The 24958-nt window shown below is 51.6% G+C and overlaps 1 protein-coding gene across 6 annotated transcripts in view; it reads right to left on the reverse strand.

The window, feature by feature from the left end:
* Positions 1-24958, reverse strand: part of PEBP4 (phosphatidylethanolamine binding protein 4) — a 226089-nt gene that overhangs the window by 94636 nt on the left and 106495 nt on the right. For all 6 annotated transcript variants that reach the window (XM_016141547.2, XM_016141546.2, XM_016141551.2 and 3 more), the window contains one exon: positions 1175-1273. In XM_016141547.2, the coding sequence (XP_015997033.2) occupies positions 1175-1273 (99 nt within the window). The remainder of the gene's footprint in view (positions 1-1174; positions 1274-24958) is intronic.

Raw genomic sequence — 24958 nt, forward strand, 5'->3', positions numbered from 1 at the left:
ATGATCCCCCTTCTTCTGCCCCCGGGCTCGAGAAGGAAGAGCACGAGTCCCTCACATCCGGTGCCCTCTGCGTTTTCTAAAATGCTCTCGCACGGGATCATCACGACGACTGCCCAGAGTGGGTAACAGGGCTCTCACCTTACAGACAAAGACCGTCCAGAGAGGTTTCGAGTGACTCGATAAGAGTCACTGAGTTGGAAACCAGTCAAGCCTGCATCCGAACTTCACATTTCTAGTTCTGGGTTCCCGCTACCGAACGAGATCGATGCCTTTGCACCCTATGCAAAGGTCACCCGCGCGGGCTTTGGAGGCAGAGACGCCCGAGTGCTCGAAGCCAGTGGAGATTTTCCCAAAGTGCCGTGCCAGGCACTTGTGACCGAAAGGGTCCATAGGCAAATGAGATTGGGAAATAAATGCATGTTGTATAGCGCATATTAAGACATTGAAAGCTCTAAAAAGCCCTTCAGTGAGGAATGGGGTTAAGTCAGTTTAACCCGTAACTTGTCCGGCAACAGAACCTTTCCTCTCCCCTGCGACATAATGTCTATTGACCGTCAACCCGATTTGTGTTCCTCAGACCTGCTCCGGAGAGTGTGAGCCAGGCTCCCTCGCAAATATGCCAGTAAAGGGACAAAGATGTGGGGAAGCCATTTGTTCCGGCACGAGGAAGGGAAATTGCCACGCCCCCCTCCCCCCGCCCCGGGGGAGCAGGGGCTCCTGCAGGATCCCCCTTGCCGGCCAGTTCTGCTTCCCAGAGTACACAGAATCCCCCCCCCCCACCCCGGTATCCTCAGATCCAGGCTCCTGGCATTGGTGTGCCGGGGCCAATTGTTACATTTTCAGAAATCTTGTGAGTCAGTTGTTAAATCATCAGTAGCTTGAAACTGGCCTCGGCAGGAGTATTTATACTGCAGAAATCAGCAAACGCTACGAATCAGGGCTCCTTCCCCCGCGATCCTGAGAGCCCATCTATCTGTGCACCACCGATCCTAGGACATTTTTTTTTTTTTAAATTATTAGGAAACTCGAGAGGGGCTGTGACAGCTGGGTGCTGGGGGCCGCCTGACACAGACGTCCTTGCTCGTCAGGGTCCCCAGCCTTCGTGAATATGAGCTGAAAACTGCACGGAACAATAACCCCAAATAAAGTAGAAAGCGCCTCCTAGTCTGCTTACCTTGACATCCGTCACCAGCCAATGTCTCCAGAACCGCGCTTTGGGGAAAGACTTGCTAGGGGCATCTGGGTCCACCATCACCAGGATGTAGGTTGCATCCTGTAACACATCACCGAACAAAGAAATGTAGCATCACGGCTAGAATCCGGATAGAGAAACTATCAGGCGCAGACCCTCCCTTAACCTCCATTCCCGCTGAGAATGGCTGACCGATCCCTACAGCTTCCGACTCGGGTCAGTCATCCTCGTTCTCATGACATCGCTCTTGGGTCACATGTTTATTTTCAGAGAAATAAAGTCTACGGAGAAGACAGCTTCATAATTTGGCTTCCTCTTTAGGAAGGAGAATAAATCAAACGAGCGTATTTGCTAAGTACTGGAAGTCGCTAGCGCCATGCTAAGTGCTGTGGAAGAAACAAAGAAACCTAAAACAGGACTTCTGCTCTAAAGAAGTGCAGTTGGAGTGACTTATCCCTTAATCCGGCAGATACAGGGGAACTGACTCTGGATCAGGAATCATACTAATTATACTAACCATACTAATCATACTAATCTCTTCATTCATTATTCCTTCAACAAGCATTAACTGAACACCGAGCATGTGCCTGAGACTGTTCTAGGTGCTACGCATCCAACGGAGAACAAAGACAGTGTGATCCATACTCCATACTTTCAGGGAGCTTTTATTCTAGGTAAGAAACACAGATTTAAAAACAAACAAACAAAACAAAACAAGAAAATATCAGCTCGTGATTAGGGTAATCTGTCACGATTAAAATAAAATAGGGTGGGGTGAGCCAGAGTAAGCATTCCAAGAGGAAGAAACAGCTGCTGTGCAGGCCTACAGGTGGGAAAAAGTTAGCGTTTGAGGAATGGGAAGAAAGCCGTGTGGCTAGGGGCAACCAATGGGGAGTAGACCTGGCAGGGCTAGAGAGGTGGGCAGGGCTAGACCGCAATGACTTTGTAGCCCATATGAAGAGTGGGGGTGTATTCTAAGTGAGACGCAGAACTATTGGAGGGTTCGAGCCAGGAGACTAAATAAAGAGAATGGGAGGCTCTGATTTACATTTTGTAAGGATCGTTTGGGTGGCCGGGCGAAGAGTGAATGTTTGGCTGGAGGCAAGGGAGGAAGCCAGGTAGGAGGCTACCGCGGTAATGTAATGGAGGTGATGGCTGTCTCGGACTAGGATGGTAGCATGGGAGATGAAAATAAGGAGGTGGATTAAGGAAGTCTTTTTAGGCAGAAGGAAAGGGGCTTGCTGATGATCTGGACAGTAGGGCAGCGAGGAAGGGCTGGGGAAAGAGAAAGGAAGAACGATGCCTGGGTTTTCGGTTTGACCAACTGGGTCGGTGGTGCCGTTTAATGACATAGAAAACACCTGGTGAAGAGAACGTTTAAAGGAGGACGTCAGGAGTCCCGTTTTCGACGCGTTAAGTTTAAAATGCTTCTCAGAAGACAATCGAGTATATAAATCAGAGTCTGGAGTTTAGGGGAGAGATCAGGATTATAGGAGTCATTTACGTTTATGTGTAAATCCAGGGGTCATTTACATATAGATGGTCCTAAATCCACAGAATAATGAGATTGTTCATGGAGAGGTTAGACGTGGAGAATAAAACAGGTCTCGCGACCGAACTCTAGAACACGCTAACGTTAACAAGAGAGGCGACTCTAGCAAAGGAGGCTGTGGAGTTAGAGAGGGAGTAGCTATCCCGGAAGCCGAGACAGGAAGTGCTTCAAGAACGAGGAAGTGGCCAACTGTGTTGAATACGGCCGAAAGGTAGAGCAAGATGCGGATACAGATGCGACGATGTGATCGGACAGCTCGGAAATCACCGTCATCTTGGCGCGACCAGTTTCGGTGGAGCGGAAAGGACCGAGGCTTGCCTGGACTCGGTGGGCGTGAGGTGGGAGGTGAGGAACTGGAGACAGTTATTGATGATGATTTTAAAAGACGTCCAGGCGGGAAGGACAGCCGAGACCTGGAGTGGCTGTTGTCGGCGCGGGAGGAAGAGTCGAAAGGTCTTTTACTTCTATGCTCACTTTTTTAAGAGATGGATGACAGGCAGGTGTGCAGGCCAGTGGGAATGACCCAACGGACGGGGAGATATAAATGGTCGAGGGGGAAAAAGGGGGAGAGCGTTAACAAGAACCGAGACCCTGGGACGTGGGCGAGGACAGGATGCAGAGCAGAAGCGAGGCTCGGCCTTCGGCCTTCGGCGGGAGCGGAGGATCCGGGCTCAGCTGCGAGGGAATCGGGAGACGTGTGGTGAGGAGTGAGAAAACTGTCTTCCGGTTGCTTCCGTTTCCCCCGTGAATTAGAAGCGGGGTCTTGGAAGGATGAGAGGTGGTTTGGCGAAAGAGATGAAGGTGCGAAAGAGTCGTTTTGGAAAGGAGGAAACCGAATAAGCCATAGGTATGTGGAAAGTTACCAGGTAATATCACATCCCGCCGTCGTGGGCTTCTTAAGCATTCGTTCGCAGGCCTGGGGTAAGCGGTAGTTGGGTTTAACTTGTATAGGGTCTGAGACTGGTGGGTACGATGGGAGGAGAAGGTTGCGAGAGGGGAGGAAGCGAGCAAGATAAATAGAGGAGGGTTCAGGGCCTCCTCTCCATCCGAAGGGAGAGACAGACGTCGTCATAACTGCAGCGCCACGTGCCCGAATCGAGGAGCATCTGCTGACTACTGAGGGAGCAGAGCGGCGGGAGCCTAAACCTCTCCACCTCCGGGGTGCCAGGGAGCTGCACAGAGCCGTCTTTCGAACTTGCTCTTGGAGAATGAGCAGGTAAAGGGGTCAGGAAAAGGAGTCAAAAGGCAAAGGGGGCCGGGGTGGGGGTCTGCGCAAGGCATGAGGGTGCTTGGGGGTCGGCCAGAGTCTTGGTGTGCTGGAATACAGGGGGTCCGGAAAGGAAGGGTAAATGGCAAAGCTGAAAGGTTACTGGGATCGGGTAGCAGGAAGCCTTACGTGTCTTAAGTTGTTTAGAATTTTTTTTTTTTTTTGCAAGGGGAGCCACCGAAAGGCTTTGAAGAGACAACTCGCAATGATTAAACGAGTGCTGTGGAAAGGCGCATGATGAGGATGAGTAAAAGATTAAAAGTAGAGTGTGTGTGTGGGGGGAGACAAATGGAATACTCCGAAGAGAGGTTCCGAGGGCTTGAAAATTTAAGTGCTGATAGAGAAAGGAGAGGCATTCGTTCCGTACAATCGACAGCGTGAAATGACTACTGGAGGGGGCAGACGCACGCAGGAAACAAACAGGTGTCTAGGATGACGCCGAGATGCTATCCTGGGCAACTAGGTGCGTATCAGGAGTAACCAATTTGGGAGAAGGTGAGTTTGGTGTTGAAACATCCAGGCAGGGACGTCCCTTAAGTGTAACTACGAGGCTGGAGCTCTTTCGAGACTTGGCATGTGGGTGGGGGACGTGGGGATGAGTGAGATTATCTGGGAGAATTTGTAGAGTGAGAACAGAAGAACCACTAGCTGTGGAACTCAGGAACTCAGAGAGGAGGGGAGGGGAGGGACCGAGGAGGAGAGGGTTCGGGGGAACCAGGGAACAAAGTGTCATGGACACCAAGAGACGAAAGCGTTCCGGAAAGGGGCGGGGCTGGGGCCGGTGTGACAGAGCCATCGAGGAATAAGGGCCATTGACAACCGAAGGATCACTGGCCGCTTTCCAAAGACGAATTTTTTAAAGAAAAACAAACACTGATTATTGAACGTTTATATCCAAAAAAGAATCAGCGAACCACATATTAGATACTATGGGAAATTAAGTCAGAGAAAATGAAGATAAGCTCACGAAAATGTTCAAGAGCTCAGAAGAAAAGGATAAAGAGATGAAAATATTAGTGGGAAAGTAGAATTAAAGCGTAAATTGCCCATCTGTGAATTTGTGTTTCTGCATGTGAATTTGTGTGTGTGTGTGTGTGTGTGTGTGTGTGTGTAATCCCACTAGAATCCCAGAGAGAAAAAAACTGTCTAATTGATACATCCAGGAATTGATTCTAGCCAAAGTAATAAGAAAATAAAAAGAAACGAAGTGTAAATACTGTAAAAGAATAAATAAGACTGTCTATCTCTTCTGTCTTTAAGTTTTTTTGCAAATGACACAATTAGCTACATGAGAAAGCCAAAAGAATCCGCTGGAAACAATTATACTAATATTCAGTAAAGTGAGTTGTTACAAAATACGCACAAAATGAGTACTTTTTTACAGACTAATAATGGTCAGTTAGAAAATATACTTTAAAAATACAATTTATAATTTCAATAAAAACATAAATTATCTAGGAATAAACCTGACGAAAATGCAAGACTTACACAAAGAGAACAAAGACATTGCTGACGTACATAAAAAGGAAACTTGAATAGACGGAGCGAGACCTACTATGCTGAAACGATCATTTGCAAATATGCCAATAATCCTTTAATTAATTGGTTTATTTACCACAATTTCAATTAAAACCCTAAGTAGATGGGTTGGGCACTTCAAGTAATGATTATAAAGCTCAGAATAAATGCAAAAAACTTTAGCCAAGGTAATATTTTTACAAAATCGATTTTTGTAGATATTAAAATATATTATAAAACTACGATAATTACAATATGGTATTGACTAAATACCATAAATAAGAATAAATAAGCAAAGGAAGCAAAATAGAAAATCTAGAGAGAAACCCATGTTCTTAATATCAGTGTATTTAATACGTGATTGAATGATCATTAACCGTATGTTATTTAAAATATGATCAAGTTATTCCAAATCAGTGGACACTTTGCTCACTATGTGAAATATACTTCAGCCTCTATTTCTCTCGGTCACCAAACAACTTCCAGTTTTAAATGTAAAAATGAAAAGAAATTCTTTAAAAACCGATTTGATAAAATTAAAGTGAGTTTATATAATGGAATACTCTGTTAGAGTTAGATCTTTATATTTTAATATGGGAAAATGTCCAAAAAATGGGAAAATATCCACAATATGCTAGTAAGGGAAGTAGTAGAATAGTTTGTATATCTAAAATGTGCAAAAAAACTATATATCTAACTATATATATTTACAGATATACTTGCAAATGCATAGAAAATGTGTGGAAAAGTACACACCAATGTTAACAGTAAATGACAAGAAGAAAAAGATTGATATATTTAACTGGATATAATTTTGAGACTTTTCTATGACAAAAAAAAAAAAAAAAGCCAAATAAGAATCAAAACAATAAGCCAGGAAAAATCATTTACAAGACCTATGAAAAAAGGGCTAATATCCTAATAAATAAAGTACTTTTAAATCAAGAACAGACTAATAACCCAATGAAAAAAGAGACGAACAAGATAAATAGACAATTCATAAAGTAAGAAATGCAAATGACCAATAAACGTACGAACAAATGTCTGATTTCATTAGTAACCAAAGATATGAAAATTATAAAATAAAATCTCATTTCTGCTATAAAATCGACATACATATTTTTTTATGTTTGTCCCCAGAGTTTTTAAGGTATAAACAAACGACGGGTAGGTTACCAAACCTTATATAACACATGATCTTAATCGTCTTTGCCAACCAGAAGACCAAAACGTGTATCACGCAGCCCGTTCACGTGAGGGATGGGTCAGCGTGGCACATGGGTGCTCATTCCCCGAGGTAGACCGGCCTGCCGCCCCCGCTCTGCAACTCAGAGGCGCCCAGGCAGAGGGGCTTTCCAGACACGGGCGCGAACGCTGGAGGCTCCAAGACCCTCTCCCTCCAGCTTGCCATGTGAGGAGTCTGCGTGCGTCTGCCCTTCCCGGAGAGGAGGAGCGAAGGCATTCCTTGGACAGACTACGATGGCAGGTCAGTAGTCAGTCTCGAATCCTCAGTAGTACTGAGCACAGCGTCAGGAGAAGGTGGGACTTGCAATCATCGTGTCTTTTGTTTTCTGATACTTTGACATCTGGGGCCTTGCTGACCCCGGAGAGGCTGCCAGTTCCCAGAGATAGCGCACGCTCGCCTGAGAACACGCTTTCAAATGCAAACCTACCAGCCCAGAGCCCACATCCTGCACCAGCCGACCCGAGCTTTTTGGCACCAGGAACCGGTGCTCCTATGAGAATCTAATGCCTGATGATCTGAGGCGGAGCTGAGGCGGCGATGCTGGCGCTGGGGAGCGGCTGCAAATACAGACAAAGCTTCGCTTGCTCACCGGCCGCTCACCTCCTGCTGTGCGGCCCGGTCCCTAAGAGGCCACGGACCGGTACGGGTCTGCGGCCCAGGGGTTGGGGACCCCTGCCCTACACCGCCACCTCCGTTATCAGGCTCAACCACTATTCCGCCTGACATAATCATCCCAGGGCCAGGTACCAGACAGCTCAGGGCAGCCTCCACGCCCCCAAGCCCACCGAACTATTCAAATCAGCCCATCCTCCACTATCCGCCCTGCTCATCCTGCCTCACCTGTTCCTTCCCACAAGTCACAATAAAGGCTCGCACCCATGCCTTCCTCGTGCTCCCCCTGCCTCCCGAAGGACCCTGGTGCTTCCCCACGCGGCCCCGTGTGGCCCGCCGTTACTCCTGTTTCTAGGGACAAACTTCTTCCTTCATGATCATCGTTTCCGTCTGTATGTCTTGCCATCCCCAATCAAAACCAACCCCAGGTACATTTTAGAACAGGGCCCTTGACGCCTTATAACTTAGATATCCGTCCGGCCCGTTTGCAGACCACAGGAGACTGGGGAGTGTCCACCACGGCATTTCTCTAATTGTTTGATAGAATTATGGATGCGGCTTGTTGCCTTACAGCACGTGTTTTTGAATTGGGAGCTTGAGATGGCCTGACAAGGTTTAGGGTTCATGGTCAAGTGGAGTGAAGAACCATCTTCTTCTAGGCAGTAGTTCTCACCCCTGACTCAATATCAGAATCACCGGGTAGCTTTTCAAAGCGAGCAAGGCCGGACCCTTGACTTAAGAAGCCCAGAGTGGGTCCTCGGCATCGGTGGGACCCGGAAGTTTCCCAGGTGACACTAATGTGAAGTTAGGGGTGAGAACTACAGTCCTAAAGTTTGGTTCCCCAAATTCTTTGATCAAATCCACCACTGACTGACGTCTAGGTCCCTTTCCTTCTGTTTAGTGCCCTGTCAGGAAAGAGTGTGTGTCCTGACCTCAGCTAGGGTCCCGTGTGCCCGGGGCCCGAAGATTAAGGGGCTCAGGCACCAAATCGAGAAGCTGAAGTCGCAAACACAAGTCACCCTCCGCTCCCACTATGCATTATCATGTTGGTCGGAATACAAATTTAGACTAGAGTGGGTTGGTTTGTTTGAACCTCCCCCGCAAAGTTCTGTACGGGAAATCTAGTTAAGAGCCTTCTTCCTGGGGGAGGTTGAGTATCACAGCTGTCCCCCACCAGGGCTGACGGTCCCCCCGGGATGCAGTCTGGTATTGCCCCTTGAGCCTGAAGCCTTTCCTCCCCGAGGACTGGCTCGCATTTTGGGCCGGCGTCCGGAAGGACAGCCTTTCCCTCCATAGCTGCTGAGAGACACTTCCCGGGCTGCGTGGACAGAGAGAGGCACCTTGACCTGGGTGCACTTTGACACGTTTGGGAAGGGGTGTCACGTGGACACTCTGGATCTGGTATTCTTCTTCCTTGGCTTTCTCGACTGCAGAGGCTGGAAAGCTAGAATCCTGGACTTCCCGGCCTCCCCTGCACCGAGCGGAGGAGGCCGCGTTCTGGCCAAGAAGATACAGGAGGAAGGCCCCCCAGAATAGAAGAAGAGGGTCCACTTGGAGAAAACCCTTGCTGACTTTGTCTCTTCTTCCTGCCTGGGATATGGATGTGATGATAGATGTGCAGCGGCCACCCCGTGACCAAGAGGGGACAGGCATGAGGTCGCAGGCCTGTGTGCTGAGTGTGGTGAAGGAGAAAGGTGAGGAAAACCTGGGTCCTGGAGCGGCCGAATCCGCCCGGACTGCCAGCCCCTAGACAAACCCTTAAGCCCCTGCGGAAGGAATTTTTCTCCCTCGTACCCCAAAATGTTCCCGCCTGGGGGCTACGTCAGTTATCCATGCTCCTTTCGTCACGTGAGCGCCGGAGGCTGCTCTTCGGAAAGGCATCTCGATGCCGGGCAAGGATCGATGACTCAAGGGAGCGACGGGAGGCCTGGATCCGAGACCGCGTCGTTTCGGTTCAGGGGCTGGGTGTTTGGAGCTGAGTCATCTGCTCTCACCAAGGCGCGCAGTTGACCGATCCGCAAAACGGCAACACTGTGTGTCTCCCGCGCGGGGCTGTTCTAAAAAGCACATGAATTAATCGCGTGAGAGTGTTTTTAAGACCGTGAAGCAATGTCCATAGGTCGAGTTTCGCCGTCGTGGACGCATGGTTTCAGCGTCTGTTCCCAGGGGTCCCTGGGGTAGCAGTTACCTTGACGGCCTGAAGAATTCCTCCCGACGGCCTGTCTCCAGCCGCCAGGAGCCAGAGGGACTGAGCTCCCGGGCATGTCCAGTCCAGCCTGGGGACGCCGGTGCACAGCGCTCAGAGACGGTGTGGCCCACGTGCAGCCCACAGTGCCCTCCAACGCTCTCTCCGCCTGTGTCCCGAAGGAAACTCAATTCACCCGGGAATGGGCCAGATCCCAGAATTCTGGATGGAACACTGAAGAAAACTGGGCGCACTTCCTTTACAGCAAAAGCGGCCATCCAGCGTCTCCCTGGGGGCGGTAGCAAGGTGTCCCTCACGAGGGGGGAACTCATTCAAGTACAGATTCATGGGAAAGAGCTACATGGCATCAAGCCGAAACCTCTCTCGTAAAGCTCACCCTTGTTCCTCTTCCCTCTTCGAGAACTGCACAGAACAAGCCCTGTCCTTGCACGGGGCAGTCCCTCGGACGTGTGGAAGCAGTTATCGTAGGCTCGTAGTTACCTTTCGTTCAGGCTAAAGGACCCCACATTCCTTCAACTAACGCGGCTGGCTACGCGGGGCAACGTCCCACACTCTGTCTGTACAGAGATGCTCTTTCAGAGCTCGCACGCCAGTGAGGGAGACAGACGCGCAAACGGTGCCGGTACAGGGTGACATGCTGGCACCGAGACGTGCACAAAGGGCCGTGGGGACACAGGCGGAGGACAGAATGCTCCCGTGCGGGGCGAGGCTGGCGGCGGGGCGTGCTACGCCATCTCAGGGGAAGCGGCGGTCGGTGCGGAAAAGGAAAGACGGCTCGGCAAGGGCTCGATGGTGCCGTCGGAGGAGGGGCGCGGGCGACGTGGATCCCGGTCAGGCAAGGCTATGATTTGATGTGGCCAGAGTCACGTTACCGGAACGAGGGGCGGCGTAGGGAAAATCCTCTAAATAGAGATGATTATGCTGATGGAAAAAAATCGGGACTCCGAAGGATCGGAGGATCCGTCTGAGGAAATGTACTTGAGCGATGTGAATCCCACCCAGTCACCGTGCAGCCTTGGGCGAGCGGTCCAAGCTTTCTGGGCCTCGGGTTCATTACCTGTAACATCGGGGTCGTAACAATCATCATGCTCTTCTCTTAGACTGCTACGCCCACTGACTTAACAAATGGCTCAGAATAGTGCCCATAACATGATCAGTGATCGATAAATGCCAGTCGTTGAAAACAAGCGACAGGCTTCTCTGGGATCTAAAACCGCATCCCTCGTCTTCCAATTCCAACCTCTTCTCCCTGCACGGAAGGGGCGGGCACAGGTTAGGAGGAGGAGGGACAGATTCGGGCTCGACTTTTACTTACGGCGCGATAGTATTTGTTTGCGTGTGGCAAATGCCTCCGCACCTAAGTCTCTGGACACTCGTGTAATTTAAAACAGACACGCTACAAAGATGTACTCATTGGCAAGGCGTTCCAGCATCTCCGAATCAAGTGCCTTCTGCCACTGTGCTGCCCAGTCCTCTGGGGATGACGATCCCTCCACAGCATCTGCTTGCTCAAGATGGCTGGGGGAAGGAACGCGCTCGCCCGGCTCAGCGGTTCTGGGCTTCTGGCCGCACGCCAAGGGGATGAGGGTGGTGAGTGGTGAGTTCAAATCCTGCTGAGTTCACCACGCTCTACCCACTCCCCAAAGCCCACCCTCGGTCCCGCTGGCCCACTGCGACCCTTCTGTCTTAATAAAGCTGAGGAAGACTTATCTAAGTTTCCGAGTTTCTCATACACAGCCAAGCAGGCAGCGGGAGTCATCGTACGTCAGGTGAGGAATGGAGGTGGCATCTGCTCTGCATCGGAAGCGGGGAGAGGAGGAGACCGAAGGAAGGGAAAGGAGAAGGAGGGCTCGTAAGCAACACGGAGTGCGGTGGACCCTTCCTTGAACCTGATTCATTATCTACCTCTAAAAGCTATATTCCTGTGCACCCCACTCACCAGTTCCTCCTCTGACGTCTATTTCCGCGAATGGCAATACCATTTGTCAGCCATCGGATTCGAAATACGAACCGTCTTTTGACTCTTCCCTCTCCAATCACGTTCGGTTCTTTGGGAGCTCCAAGTCCAGGGTCTCTCTAGAGTCCATTCTCAGCTTTCTTCGTTCTCTCTGACTCTCTTAGGTGAGAGGTCTGAACCAGCTTTGGCCTCTGCTATTTCAACGGCCCCCTAGCCGGCCTTCCGACCTCCTGGCTCCCTCCCCACTCATTTGTATTGACTTCTGTTAGAGTAATCTGGTGGAGTCTTGACAAATCGATTCTTAGAAAAAAAACAAAGAAAGGAAAAAAGGAAGGGAGGGAGGGAGGGCAGAAGGAAGGAAGGAAGGAAGGAAGGAAGGAAGGAAGGAAGGAAGGAAGGAAGGAAGGAAGGAAGGAAGGAAAGAAGGAAGGAAGGAAGGAAGAAGGAGGGAGGGAGGAAGATACACCCCGATCTCCAGGGCTTGCTCATTTCCATGAGTAAATCTCACATCCAAGCCACCAACACGAGGTCACAGAGTTGGAGCCGAACAGGGAAGCACAGCACTGGTTCTTGCAAGCACACAACTGCCCGATACTCTTCCCGAGGACCAGCTCGCCACCGAGGCCCGACTTAAACGCAGACTTTGTAACCTGGCATCGGAGGCCCTTTATCGCCCGCTTTCGGTCAGCCTGCCCACTGACCCCACCACGGCCCCGCAGGTGTCTCCGCAGACTGGGGACGGTCCTGACCTCCAGTATGGGTCTCGCTTCGCCATCTTCGTACCCACTAGAAAATCAATCCCATCCTTCAAGGCACTTCTCGAACGCCACCCACCTCTCCTGTGAAGACTTCTTCTAGGCCCCTTCAACCAGATAAGCTATCCTTGCTATGGAACCCCGGTAGCATTTTGTTTGCAGCTTCGTGGAGGCACTTGTCATGCTCTGCTGTGTGTCTGATTGTGCGTGGGCTTCTCTGGGTCCCTCTTCTTAGATTATGATTTTCCTGAGGGTAGGGGCTATTATTATTTCTGCGTTGCTCCTGAAGTTACCTGGCGTATTTTCTTACACACATTAGGTGCTTAAGAAATATTCGTTGAAATAAATGTACCCATTTCCTCTGCCAGGAGAAGGCGCTGTTTTCTTTCTGTGCTGTGAAAGGGGAGAGAGATTTCTTGTCCCAGAGCTAGACAGGCCTTTTGGATTGCTGTCCCTCAACATCACATCGCCTGCTATGGAGCCTTGCCTTTGTCCTTCTGGACCTTGGTCTCAGGGAGCCGAAGCCTCTGGCTCCTGAGCCCAGGCCTCTCGCTCACCCTCTGCCTCCCAGGATGTCAAGATCAGCCCAGCCGGACCCAACACTTCCTCCCTGGGGCATGGATGTAAAGCTCTGGTTGGGTTGGCTCTTCTCTAGGGCCAGTTTGCCTGGAAGCGAGGTCTGGGCCTTAGGCAGCCCAGGAAGTGTGGTATTTGAACTTGAGCTAGGGCAAGTCTGCGAGGCCTGGTGCTGAGCGGTGGCTTGGCCCCCTCTGCTCTCGGCCTGAGCCGTGGCAGTCGCCAAGGCCCCTAGTGTGAAGGAATTTGAGTTCTAACTTTAGGTGGCTACGTGGCTGATGGCTGTGTTTGTGAATATCTCATTCCTACTTTGGTCGCCCAGCTGGTGGGAACAGAACGGGTAGTCATGGGACTGTCATCATGAGCTGTCCAGGTTAACATGTAGCATTTCTATTACTATTAACAGACTTTCTGCTCCTCACTCCATCTGTTCTCTGAAATAATTGCAGTTGCACAGACCATGCCTTCGCTACAGGCGAGCTCTGGGGAAGAGGATAGTGCTTTTATGAGAAAAAAAAAATGTGTTAAAAAATAACAGCAAACACGAGAAGAGAGTGGGAATGGAGCTAACAGCAGGTTTCCAATTCCTTTCAGATTCCGGCCTGTAAAGGTGGCGTTTTCACACTTGTTTGGGGTGACCAAGCCCGGCCAGATGGGGGTGAGTGGCTGGGCTGGTGGCTCAGACTTTTGGGGGTGGCGATTCGGCTCCAGGTGTGGTGGGTGGGCCCGTGGTCAGGCTATCCAACGAGGAGCTGCCGAGAAGGGTGGGGCCCTCAGGAAGAGACAGCAGCATCTGAGATGGCGTGGTGCGTGCACCCTTCTCGAAGGAGCTACGTGGTATCGTGGTATCGAGGCCTGGAGGAAATGCTGGGGCATGGGGATGGGCTGGTGGGGAGGTAGAGGTTCGAGCTGAACGGCTGGGTCTGTCTGGGCCTCTGATTCTCCACACACACGGTGAGAGGGGATCATCTCAATGTCCTTCTGCTTTGAAGGACTATTAGGAGAGCGAATATGTTACTACACAACATTAACAATTCTTATTGAGGGTCAAGAGACCATCAAGACAGTTAAGACTTGGTATGTGAAATGCAACTTACTAAAAGCACAAAACAAATACTTATGCATCGGAAGCACTCTGATTTGTAAGCACAGTGTGTCGGGTTTCTGTCTTTTCGTGGGGCGCTGAACAAGGCGTAACTGTGAGTGCAGTGGCCTGATGGGCTTTGTTCTGGAACCTTCCTTCCCACTACCCAGCTCGGCCACGGGAGGGCCCCAACTCTGGGCGGCACATCTTATCCAACGAAACTAAAAATGGTGGTCTTATCCTCTCGCCCAACCTACCTCCCACTGGGGCGGTCAAGGAAGAAGGTACCGTCGAGCTTTTCCAGGAGTGAATTTGAGGGGAAAAGGAAAAAAGTGAATTAAGAGAATACAGCCATGCGATCTCTAAGCCTTCTTCCAGTTTCGAGGAAGTAATTTCTTTCGAAAGAAACTCACAAAATGCAGCTGGTCAGCTGCAAACGGGACATTCGTTGGGGAAAATTTTCGTTGTGTGTGGATTCAGTACTATTTTTCAAACTCGTGAAGTGATTTTTTTAAAAAAATGCGTTTGGCTCAGGTGGAGAGTCAGAGGGACCACCATGTGATGCTTGCCACAGTGCAAAAACATTTTCCAGGTTTTGGGTAGATCTTACCTATCTTTCTTGTTTCAAATCACCCTCAAAACTGGTCAGGCAGGACGTTCTAGATCTACTTTAAAACTAGATTTAGTGAATCACAAAGGTTGGTGAGGCCTTACCAAGAATTGTCAAAATATACAGGTGTGGATGAAAATATGATACCTTTGGCTGGGGGGGGGGTCCCAAAAGAACCTGTTTCTTTTAATATGAGAGAATATTAATAAATTGGGAAGGGGATGGTTTTGAGCTATCCCTACCTATTGGCAAAATTTTAGAGTTATGCTGGGAAAATCCAAATCTTCTTTGACCAAAGATTTGGTTGGAAAGAGTGACTCGGTTCCTTGAGAGAATTTCTATGTTCAAGACTAGTTATGTTATATTTATTTTTGGTGTGTTTGCTTCCGCTGGCAGCCGGCTCTCGGGGTCTTCTGTATACATGAGATGTACAACAAATGTGCGTGCTGAATGCATAAATAATGAATGCATAAATATAATGTATAACTAATGGAACTAACAGCTAAGGAGTTTACTACCAAGTAAATGCCTCTCCATAAAAAATGAACCCTGGATGGGCAAATTGATGTAATCCATCATTAAAGATTATCAAGTGAATAACAGCTACCGTTAATGCAGTCCTGTCGGATTGTATGCCAACCATTTCCTATCCCTAGCCTCAATTAATTCCATAGCCCTCATAGAGGTTACCACTATTATTCCCATTTTGAAGATGAGAAAACTGAGGCTCCGGAAGATGGAGCGACTTGTCCACGGGTGCAGTGTTGGTTACGGGCAGAGGGAAAAAGCAAACGCAGTTCTGCACGATTCTGAAGCCGAGGCTCTGAAACGCTCTGTTCTGTGCCCTTTGAGGGGGAGGAAGCAGGATTTCTGTAAAGTGCAATCATGCCTCCTTAATCTGTGACAGTTCTTTGAGGGGGTAAATAAATTAGTGGGAAGGGAAATTGCATTTAGTCTTTCAAAAGCTTTTGACAAAATTACTCTCAAAATTAAGGACTTTTAATGCCAAATATTTTGTCATTGATAGGGAACAGATTAGAGACAGCAACAAACAAAGCCACAAAAGGATCTTTTTCTCTGCTCACTTCTAGATTAAATCCTTTTGGGGCTCCGTTTGAGGCCTTTTATGCTACACCTTTATATAGATTGTACGACAGAGTGAGTGTGCAATGAAACCACAGGTGATCAGATGATCGGGGGATCCCTTGGCAGGTGAAAGTGCCCCCCCCAGATACGGAGAGAGCGAGCCTGACCCTGAGGGGCTGTGTGAGCGCACAGCTGTGGGCATGTGAGCTCCCGGGCAGGCCGGCGCCAGGCCAGGCCCTGGCAGAAAGAATCCCAGGTGCCTCTGAGAGGACGACTCAGACAAGGGTATCACAGTTGCTACAGACTGTTGCCTAAAGACACCCGCCCGCGGGGTCTCTGTGACCCAGAAGGACAAGAGACGTCCGGGCTTAACTGGAAAGAAATGCGGAAAAATGAGCTCGCCGTATTCGCGTAGAACCATCACGGGCTGGCACAGAGGTTGCTGTCCTCCGGCTTTGAGTGCCGCAGGAGGAGGCCACTAAAATGGTCACGTACAAGGAATGGGGGAAGGAGAAGGAGAGGTCGGATGCGGACAGGGGGAGATAAGGAACGATCGAAGTCTTTCGAATCACTCAGAGCCCAAATGTTCAAACGGTCCTGGTCATCAAATCCTGGAAGGCGGAACTATAGGGAGCTCTTGGCCCTTGAAAAGGAAGCAGAAGGGCCAAAGGGAGCTGCGAACGCACCGGGGTCGGCAAACTCGACTTCATGACCCAAGAGGTGAGTGAGACAGGTCGAAAATACAAATTGCTCTTTAAAAGGTTTGGAGAAACTCGTGGGACAGCGGTGCACGACGGTTTCTTGGCTAGGTCGTGACTTTTAGGAGGCGATACCTAAGACCCGATAGCAGAGCGAATCGGGGCCATTGAAAGTCTCCGGGTGTGGTGGCCAGAGGCAGCGCTGATCCATTTTGACCCGGACTATGGTCCGTTCTGACCCCAGGTGCCAACTCTGATGCTCTACTTGGGCCGAAGGAGGTAAGAAATATTCTGCCTATATTCCGAGTAGAGAGGAAATACGGTTTACAAAAAGTAATTCCTGGTTCCTACAATTATATCAGCCCTGCCTTTCGGCGGTCAACAGGGAGAACCTTTGAAAATCTGAGGGTTGAGTATGAGGCGCTTTGGAGAGCTGCCACGATTAAGGGGAAGGAGCACGTCTCTGTCGCGAGGCCAGGACCCCAACAGTCCTACAGAGTCATAGGAAGTGTGTGCAGGGCTGTTCCTATGGCCATGAGGGGCAGGGCTGGCTTCGCGGGCCTGCGACCCACGTAGCACTAGGAAAGGCAGTGCTCGGTTTAATGCTCTGTTTTTCCCATTTTGAAATCCTTGATCACGTTTCCACCAGGACTCCTGCATTCTTGTTTTGCACTGGGCCCACGTATTCTGTAGCTGGACCTGGTTGGGAGCCCCTCGGCTGGCATAATCACGGGGGGCGGGGGAATGTCAAAAGAAGGCCAAGGGAGAAGGACTTTTGAGGCAACTCAAACCAAACGATACCAGGAAGTGGAACATGTGTAGAATGGACAGTTTCCTAGGCAACTAGTTGCTCTATCTCAGTGTCACACAAATGCTTTGCTAAAAAACATTTCTTAATGGCAGAGAATGAAACAAGAGAAATTGGGTCCAGGGGAACCTGAGGGCACAACCTATGTTGCTCGCCGACCTGCCTGCTGTATGGCCAACCCACGAACAGAATCATCCGGAAAAGAGGAAAAAATGGGTCTTAATGGACTTGGTCTCAAGCGGATGTTTTGGGATTGAACGACAGCCTTCTCATTTTCCTGGCCTTACCCCCTCCCTCCCCCCAGAAATACGTGTTTTTTAGAAAGATTCTTAAGCAATGACTCTGGCCGATGACAAGGGCCGCTTCTGAGTTCTCCGGGGAGCTCGAAGAGCTTAGATTCTGAATCGGAGGTGAGGATGATGTCGTGGAAGAAAAGGAGGAGACACACACAGGAGCCCCACGCCAGGCTGTCCCCCTCCACTGCCCTCATCCCCCGCCGCCACGTCGAGCGACATTCGAACACTCGCCCCCCTCCTGGGGGCCTCGGCTTGTCCATCGTCAGAGCAAGTTACTTCACATCCTCCTTAGGTAGTACGAAGGCGCCGATTCTTGGTATAAACGCGGTTGAGAAAGAGAAAAGAAGATGCCAAAGCAATCGTTAACTGTCGTGCTCACATTGTCTCAGGAATAGAGAAGAAAAGCCAAGATGACGACCTCAAAAAACAAACAAACAAACAAGCAAACAAACAAACGACAACAGCACACCCCAAGGATGAGCCCCCAGATATCCTCCAGAGATATTTATGCATCTATAGACTGGCATTTTTCAGCCGAGAAAAAAAGGAAGCTGCTGTAAATTATGATACGATCACGCCACAAGCAAGGTAAGCTCAAACCGCAAGGCTTTGCCTGGTCAGAAAATTTCAAGTATCCCTACCTTCACATGCTTTCCCCCTCCATTTTCACTTAACTTACTCTACTTACTTTTTTCTTTCCCACTTAGAAAATTAATGCTGATGGGGATGAAGGGGCATCCAGGTGTTAAAAGGGAGAGAGAAGTCCTTTCCAGCTAAGGGGCTGTAGAGGTGGGCCTGTAACCCACTCACGCGGTAGCTGCCTTGCCCTTAGCTGGAGGCCCAGCACGTCCGAAACCTGACCCTGATTCCATCTCTGCTCTTGACCGCGGTAACACTTGACCTGGGCAGACACTCCATAAACCACCACAAGAAAAGCTATTCCGCCCTCAACACTTTGAACGAGGCCCATTAGCAAGGGGCGCTCGAAGTCAGGGTCCCAGCAAGTCAAAGACAAATGTGGGGGAGGCTCACGAGGAGTGAGGGGGAACACAGTTTGCCACCCGAAATGAGCCTCTTTGGGATATTATTTTAAGCCAGTTATTTTAAGAAACAAAAGACCCAGGAAGAACCTTTGACCTTCCCTCCAACCGCCTAAAAGAATTCAGATAGAGTAGGGAGCTATTATCATGGATCATTACAGTTGAACATGAACTTGGTGTGATAGACAGGGAGAAACCTAGCAAGGCCCATTTGGTCAGAGTCCTCTCTGTGTCTCATTGTTAAAGATGGCCCAGTAAACAGATGTCAACCTTTGTTTATCAAACATCTGCTTCTCCATCTCCCTGTGAATCGCCTTCCTATTCTTTGAAGTCCAGACCTCTAGTCCCCTTTCTTCGTAGCGCAAGGTGGCACATCGGCTTCAACTGCCCGGAGCTGTCCCGGAGCCCTGGGTTCTTGTGGAGACCCTGTATGTATGTACATACGCAATTCAATTGGATTATTTTCCCCCGTCCATCTGTTTTACGTCATTGTAATTATTCTACCAGCCAGAGAATTAAGAAGGAAGAGGGTCAACTTTCTCTCCCCCGCAGGAGCCAGAAGGACCAGAGTCCAAGGGCGAGGACGGCAGCACAGAGGGAATTCTGTTCCCAGGACGACCTGGGCCCTGCCAGCTTCTGCTCCCCGTTTGGGCCTCACGAATCCCCCTGCATAAGCCTCCTTTTTCCTCGGAGAGTAGAAGCAGGCTCTTCAGTGGAAGGGACATGACCTGAAGGAGAACTTTCTAAGAGTTCGCCTTTGGCAGACACAGCATGAGTTGCTTGGGAGTGGAGGTGAGGTGCGGGGGGGCGGGGGGGGGGAGGTGGGGGTGGCGGCAAAGATTAAGTAAGCTCCCCGCCACAGGGCGGGGATGTTGCAGGGGAAACTGATGTTGCAGGAAGCTCCCATCCTGCCGTCCTAAGAGTCTATGTGCATTGAAAGGCGGGTCTAATCTGTATCCAGCTCTGTGGTCTGTTGGGGGAAATGCTTCGCCATCCTCAAAGTTGACAACCCATCCATCATAGTTAGTCCACCAGGTTCGTCCTGCCCATAAGGCACCTCTCACTCCCTCCACTGCACCCCAACCTCTTGTCAGACATAATTTCTTTGGGAGTCTGTCTTCTGCCCAGACCATGGGCTCCGCTGGGCAAGAGGCTCAGCTATCCTCAGGACCTGACACAGCGTCTGGACGGGCATGGAACGAGGGCGTGAATGAACACGTACATGCGTGACGTGGTCAGCAAGGCATGGGTCTGCTCGTTTGGATCGGACTAGCCCCGGGAGTGACTCGAATCACAGAAGCTGAGACAGTGAGGAGCGGCAGGAAGAGGGTAAAATCGCCAGGAAGAATGCCCTCTGAGTTGAGTTGGGTGGTCTCCTCCTATGCAGACCTCCGGCCCTGGGCGGGTGCCTGGATGTCCTTCTCCTCTCTGTATCCTCAGAACGCCCCCCGCCCCTGACGCGGGCACGCACGTAGGCACAGATCGAGGTGTCCGGCTTCCTCCCATGGTCACCAGCACCTCGGAGGCCCAGGGAGAGGCAGCTCATGCAGAAGCAGACTGGCGTCGCCGGAGCGGAATCTGATCAACCCTAATCACACCAGCACAGGCGTCCTCATCATCTCATCCAGAGAAACCCTGCCTTGTCCCCCCACCCCGCCCAGGCCCACCTTCTCGTTTGGCTGCCAGAGCAGTGGTACCTGAAGTCGCGTTGCTGCCTTCCTCACAGCTCTCCTTCCCCGGGACAGGGGAGGCTAGGGTGGCAGAGTGCTTAGGTCCACACACGCCAAGGCCAGACAGGAGGTATGGCACCCACCCCAAAACATCCCAACTCTGCTCCCTCCGGAGAGGAGACCACGTGGGCCTGGGAGCCACTGTTCTCTGCCTGAGACCTGAGAGTGGTCAACACCAGGCAGGTGCAGAAAGGGAATCTGATGGAAAGGAGCGGTCAACGCATACAGCGTCCGCTCAGCCCTCGCCTTGGGTTCAGACCAAGCGCAGACCGCGCACGCGCGGGCTGCGATGGGGGCAGCAGAGGCAACGTCACTGGGCCTTGGGGTGAGAGCGCCGTGGCGTCCACCCCTGGGAGAGACGGTTCTTTCCATTCCCCGTGCCCCAAGTCACATATTTTCCTTTACAACTTTCCTCGACTACAGGGAAGGCAGGTGGGGCCCATGCCTCTGAGGCAGGAAAAAAAAAGAAGTCTGTCCAAAGGCCTACCCTGGAGAAGGGAGGCTTGGAGCTGGAAGCCGGATCTTGTCGTGTCTGCCAGTCAAACCCTCTGTGGGGTGTGTGCGCGCGCACGCGTGTGTGTGTGTGTGTGTGTGTGTGTGTGTGTGTGTGTCGTGGGGGTGAGGGGGGGTGGGGAGGAGGATCTTCTGCTTTAAACATCTCTATGTTTAAAGCATATCTTTAGCAAAGAACCGCCCCTCCCCCACCTCTCTGGCCCCTTTAAATCCCCGTCGTCGTCCCAGAGGTTTTACAGGGTCTGTCTGGCCCGGAACGACAGGGCGCTCGCTGCTGTGTGGGGAAAGCGGCATCCGCCCTTGAGGGAGAGGAGACCCAGTTCTAGTTCTGGTTTGTCCCTAGCTAGCTCCGTAATTTTGCGTCTCCTCATTGGACAAAGGAGGGATTGGGTGACAGGCTAGGTCCCCTCTGCTTCTCCCAGGCTCAGAGAGCAGAGGCACCGGCCCCAGAGAGCGTGTCTGAGGGAAGGAGACCCAGCCGTCCCCCTGGGGGGTGGGGGGGAGGGAAGCGACCTCCACCACTGTCCTAACACAGCGCTGGCCCTGGAACACCACCAGGGAGCACCGTGTGCGTGGAGGAAACCGGATGAAGGCCTGCGCCCTGCAGGGAGGAACACTCGGGGCCCTGCTAGGCGCTCTGCTCAGCACCACCCCTGACCCCGAAATGCACCAGAAGAGATGCTGGGGTCTGAGATCATGGCCGCAGAGAACACCGGGGACCTGGGCCTGCCACTCTCAGAGGGGGTAATTGCTGAACTCTGCGAGGCAAACACCTTGAAAGAGCTGAAATGACTTTAAATGCCTAAACATTTTAAAACAAACCTTACAACACAGGCTTTGAATTTTTTTCTTTCTTTCTTTTTTCTTTTTTTTGCCTTGATGCTAAAGCTCTTTTTCTCTTTCTTTCTCTGTTGCTTTCTCTTTTGGGGGGAATTCAAAAGCCGTTTTATGCCTCATTACCTGCACACTGTGAGTGATGTCTGTCGGTCCATGTGCTGTGAATACCTTAAATCATGCTTCATTAAGAATATCTATGGTGCTATTAAAGAGCTATAATAGACAACGAGTTAACAGATGATTAAAGATGAATTCCATTTGTGTCAGTCACCAGCCAGAGAGGGAGACGAGAGGCAGTAAGTTCTCAACTCATTATCCGACAGAGTGCAGCTCTCCCGGCCCCCACCCCGATCTGGATTTGTGAGAAGTGGGAAGGCAGAGGAGGGCCGTGAGCCTGCCCGTGGCGGAGCACGGGCCGCAGGGCGGTGGGGTGGGCTGGACCAGGGGAGGATGAACAGGAGGGACCTGCCGAAGGGGGAACGGAGAGGGAATCCTGTGGGGGCTCGGAGCAGGGGAACCGTGCGAGTGTGCGAGTGTGTGAGTGTGTGTGCGCGCGCACGCACACACTTACACACGTGAGCACGTACTCCCGTGCACGTATGCCAGGAGCCGTGCTCACCCTCCGTCTGACGGCGCCGTCAGCCCTGCCTGGCTGTCCCCATGCGTGCAGGCGAATGCCACGCGGAGCCACGAGAAACAGGTCCACCCTGAACGCCTGGCAGCCAGCCGAGAAGAGGCGCGTGGAGAGGAGGAGCTGGGGCCCCGAAGGCAGAGACCCTGGATTTTGGGTAGTAGCTATGGAAGGGGGAAGGAAGGAGACATTTCCTTTCCTCGGCTGTGTTCTCAGAGAGGAAAAGACGGAGGGCCGCCAAGCAAAAAAGGGGTTCGGTCAAAGTGGTGTGGCTGCCGAGGGGGCGAAATAGCGTCCCTCGGAAGAGCCGTCCGTGAGAGGCAAACGGGCTCTGATCTCTTCCAGATGCACCGACGACCGTCGCTTCAGACACGTCTCACTCCCCTCGGGCCTCTTAAGAGTCCAAGGGCACGGACCGGACCTGGAAAGCATTTCAATTCCCAGGCAGCGCTTGGGACCACACCCAACTGGGTGGGGAAGGTCATTGTCAGAAACAAAGAAGCGCGCAAGGCACTTCTGACCCCCGACGGCTTCCACGGTCTCCACGGATGTTCCCCTTTTTCTTATCCATTCATTAGCAGAAGATCGGAATTATTCTCCCATGTTACACTTGGAGAAGCCGAGGCACTGAGTAAAAAGAGAGTATGCCTATTGGTTGGTTGATAGATAGCAAGTGTCTTCTGCCTGTAAGATGTTATTTCTGGCCCGGTAGGGACCAGAGGCGTTGAAGACTCGGCCCGTGCTCTTGAGGCACTTTACAGAGCAGAGACCGATCGGGGGGGCAGCCGGCGGGGTGGAAGGCGCGCCCCTCGGCGTCAGCGGCCTTGCCGGAACGCGAGTGGAGCTCGTGCTGATGGCTAACACACCGGGCCTCCCGGCTTCCTCTGACCCACCGCCGAGTCACGCTGGCTCTGTCGGCAACGCCCCCACTGCTGCCGCCACGCTCCCCGACATCCCGCGTGTCACCTGCCGTGCTGTCTGGACGGTGCTGCTTGGCCTGAGGTGTCCCGACGAGTCTTCGCTCCTCACATCTGCTTTTTATGCAGAAAAGGAAAAACAGCGAAAGATGTCAAAACGCAATGCTTCTGCTTTCCCTCACATGGGGCTGTGTGCCCATGGCTCTCGGCCTATCTTCTGTGGCTGCCAGTTCGCAGGTGGGGCTGGGGGGGGGGTGGGGAGGACCCGAACCTCCCGTGAGGAGCACGTGCGGCCGTTAGATCGGCGCTGCATGGAAAGCAAAAGCGGGCGAGGCCGAGGGCAGCGGGCGCGGAGGGACTCGGTCCGACCTGGTGCTTTACAGTCCACCCAGGACACTCACATGTATGGACCCATAAGAGGAGATATTATTACCCCCCTTTTAAGACAAAGATCTGAGGCTCGGGACAAGTGGTGGGTGCAAAAACACGGGCCAGTGAGCGATGAAGCTGGGGTTACTGCTCTTCTTACGCCAAAGCTTCCCCCCGGATTCGGGTTGGGGTGAACAGCTACAGAAAGCGATGGCGACTGTAGGTGGGCGGCAGTGACGGGGCTGCTGTTCACTGGGCAGCGTTTCCAATGAGAAAAACCAGACGAAAGGGGCTGCCCGGCGGCGGCAAGGGGCTAGAGCGGGAGCCGGGGGAGGAACGGAGCCGGGGCCTCCTGCCCGGAGCGGGCCAGGCTGCTGAGAGGACCACGAAGCCAGGGGAGAAAGTCGTGTTCAAACTGCCGGGAAGATATGCAGTGGCGAGTCGAAAGCCGTGATCTGACCCAGGGCTTGGGGCTGCCTTTTTAATAAAGCGACTCAGAGGTATACCGCCTAGCAGCGACTCTCCCTGGTCTACAGAGGAGCACGTTGTCATACCAAGTGTGTGGGCGCGTGACTTTAGAAAGCGCGAGGACTATGGGCCTAGGTCCGAATGTGCAGTCTGCCCCTGACTACGTCTAACCCTCCAAGCTCTTCATGCGTTTCATGGAGGTGCTAATACCTTCCTCCCCGTGTGGCTTGAAGACGCCCTGAAACAGGGAAGCACGCAGCAATGCCTAGCTCAGAAGCACGAAATCGCCGTGTGCGGGCCAGTGCCTACTCACAGCCGCAGCTCCCCGGGACCCTCGTGGAGGGGGTGGGAAGAAGGGGCCTCTGCTGGTGTCCCAAATCCCTCTCACTGCGATGGGATCCAAGTTTAGACAGGAGTTGGAAAAGACTCAGGTTCGGATTCCGCCGGCTTCATGCCATGTCCCACTTCCAGGAAAAGAAACGGGTGTGTTGGAAAAGAGAAAACAGACTCAGAAGGCATCTTGGGCATCCAACAGTTCTTAGGAAACAGCATTTGGGCAAACATCATTGAATCAGCAACACTTGGATCTGGTTCCCATTGATAGCTTCACAAGCTGAAGAGCGAGAGGCTGGAGGCCTGGGAAGGCCACCCCTTGGGGACAACACCACATGCATCTTGCTCTGGGCGATGGTCTCTACTTCCTCCCTGCCATTCCTGTCTCTGAGTTCGGACATTAGGGGCTCCACTGAGACCGCTGGGCTTCCTGAGGACCCCAAACTGTGGTCCCCAGACTGGGAGCCCGAGTATCTGGCTCGAGTTCCACCCGCACCGGTTACTGGGTCACCAAGTGCCCTTTATTTTTATGCCTTTGTTTTCTAATTTCTCCTGAATTAATTTTTGAGACCGAACACTCTCCTGTTAAGGATGTGCTTTGGGACCCTCAGTGAAATGCGCTAAAAATAGATTCCTTGAGAGTTTAGAACTAGGTGC

This window comes from Rousettus aegyptiacus, unplaced genomic scaffold, assembly GCF_014176215.1.
Source record: "Rousettus aegyptiacus isolate mRouAeg1 unplaced genomic scaffold, mRouAeg1.p scaffold_m13_p_16, whole genome shotgun sequence".
NCBI lineage: Eukaryota > Metazoa > Chordata > Mammalia > Chiroptera > Pteropodidae > Rousettus > Rousettus aegyptiacus.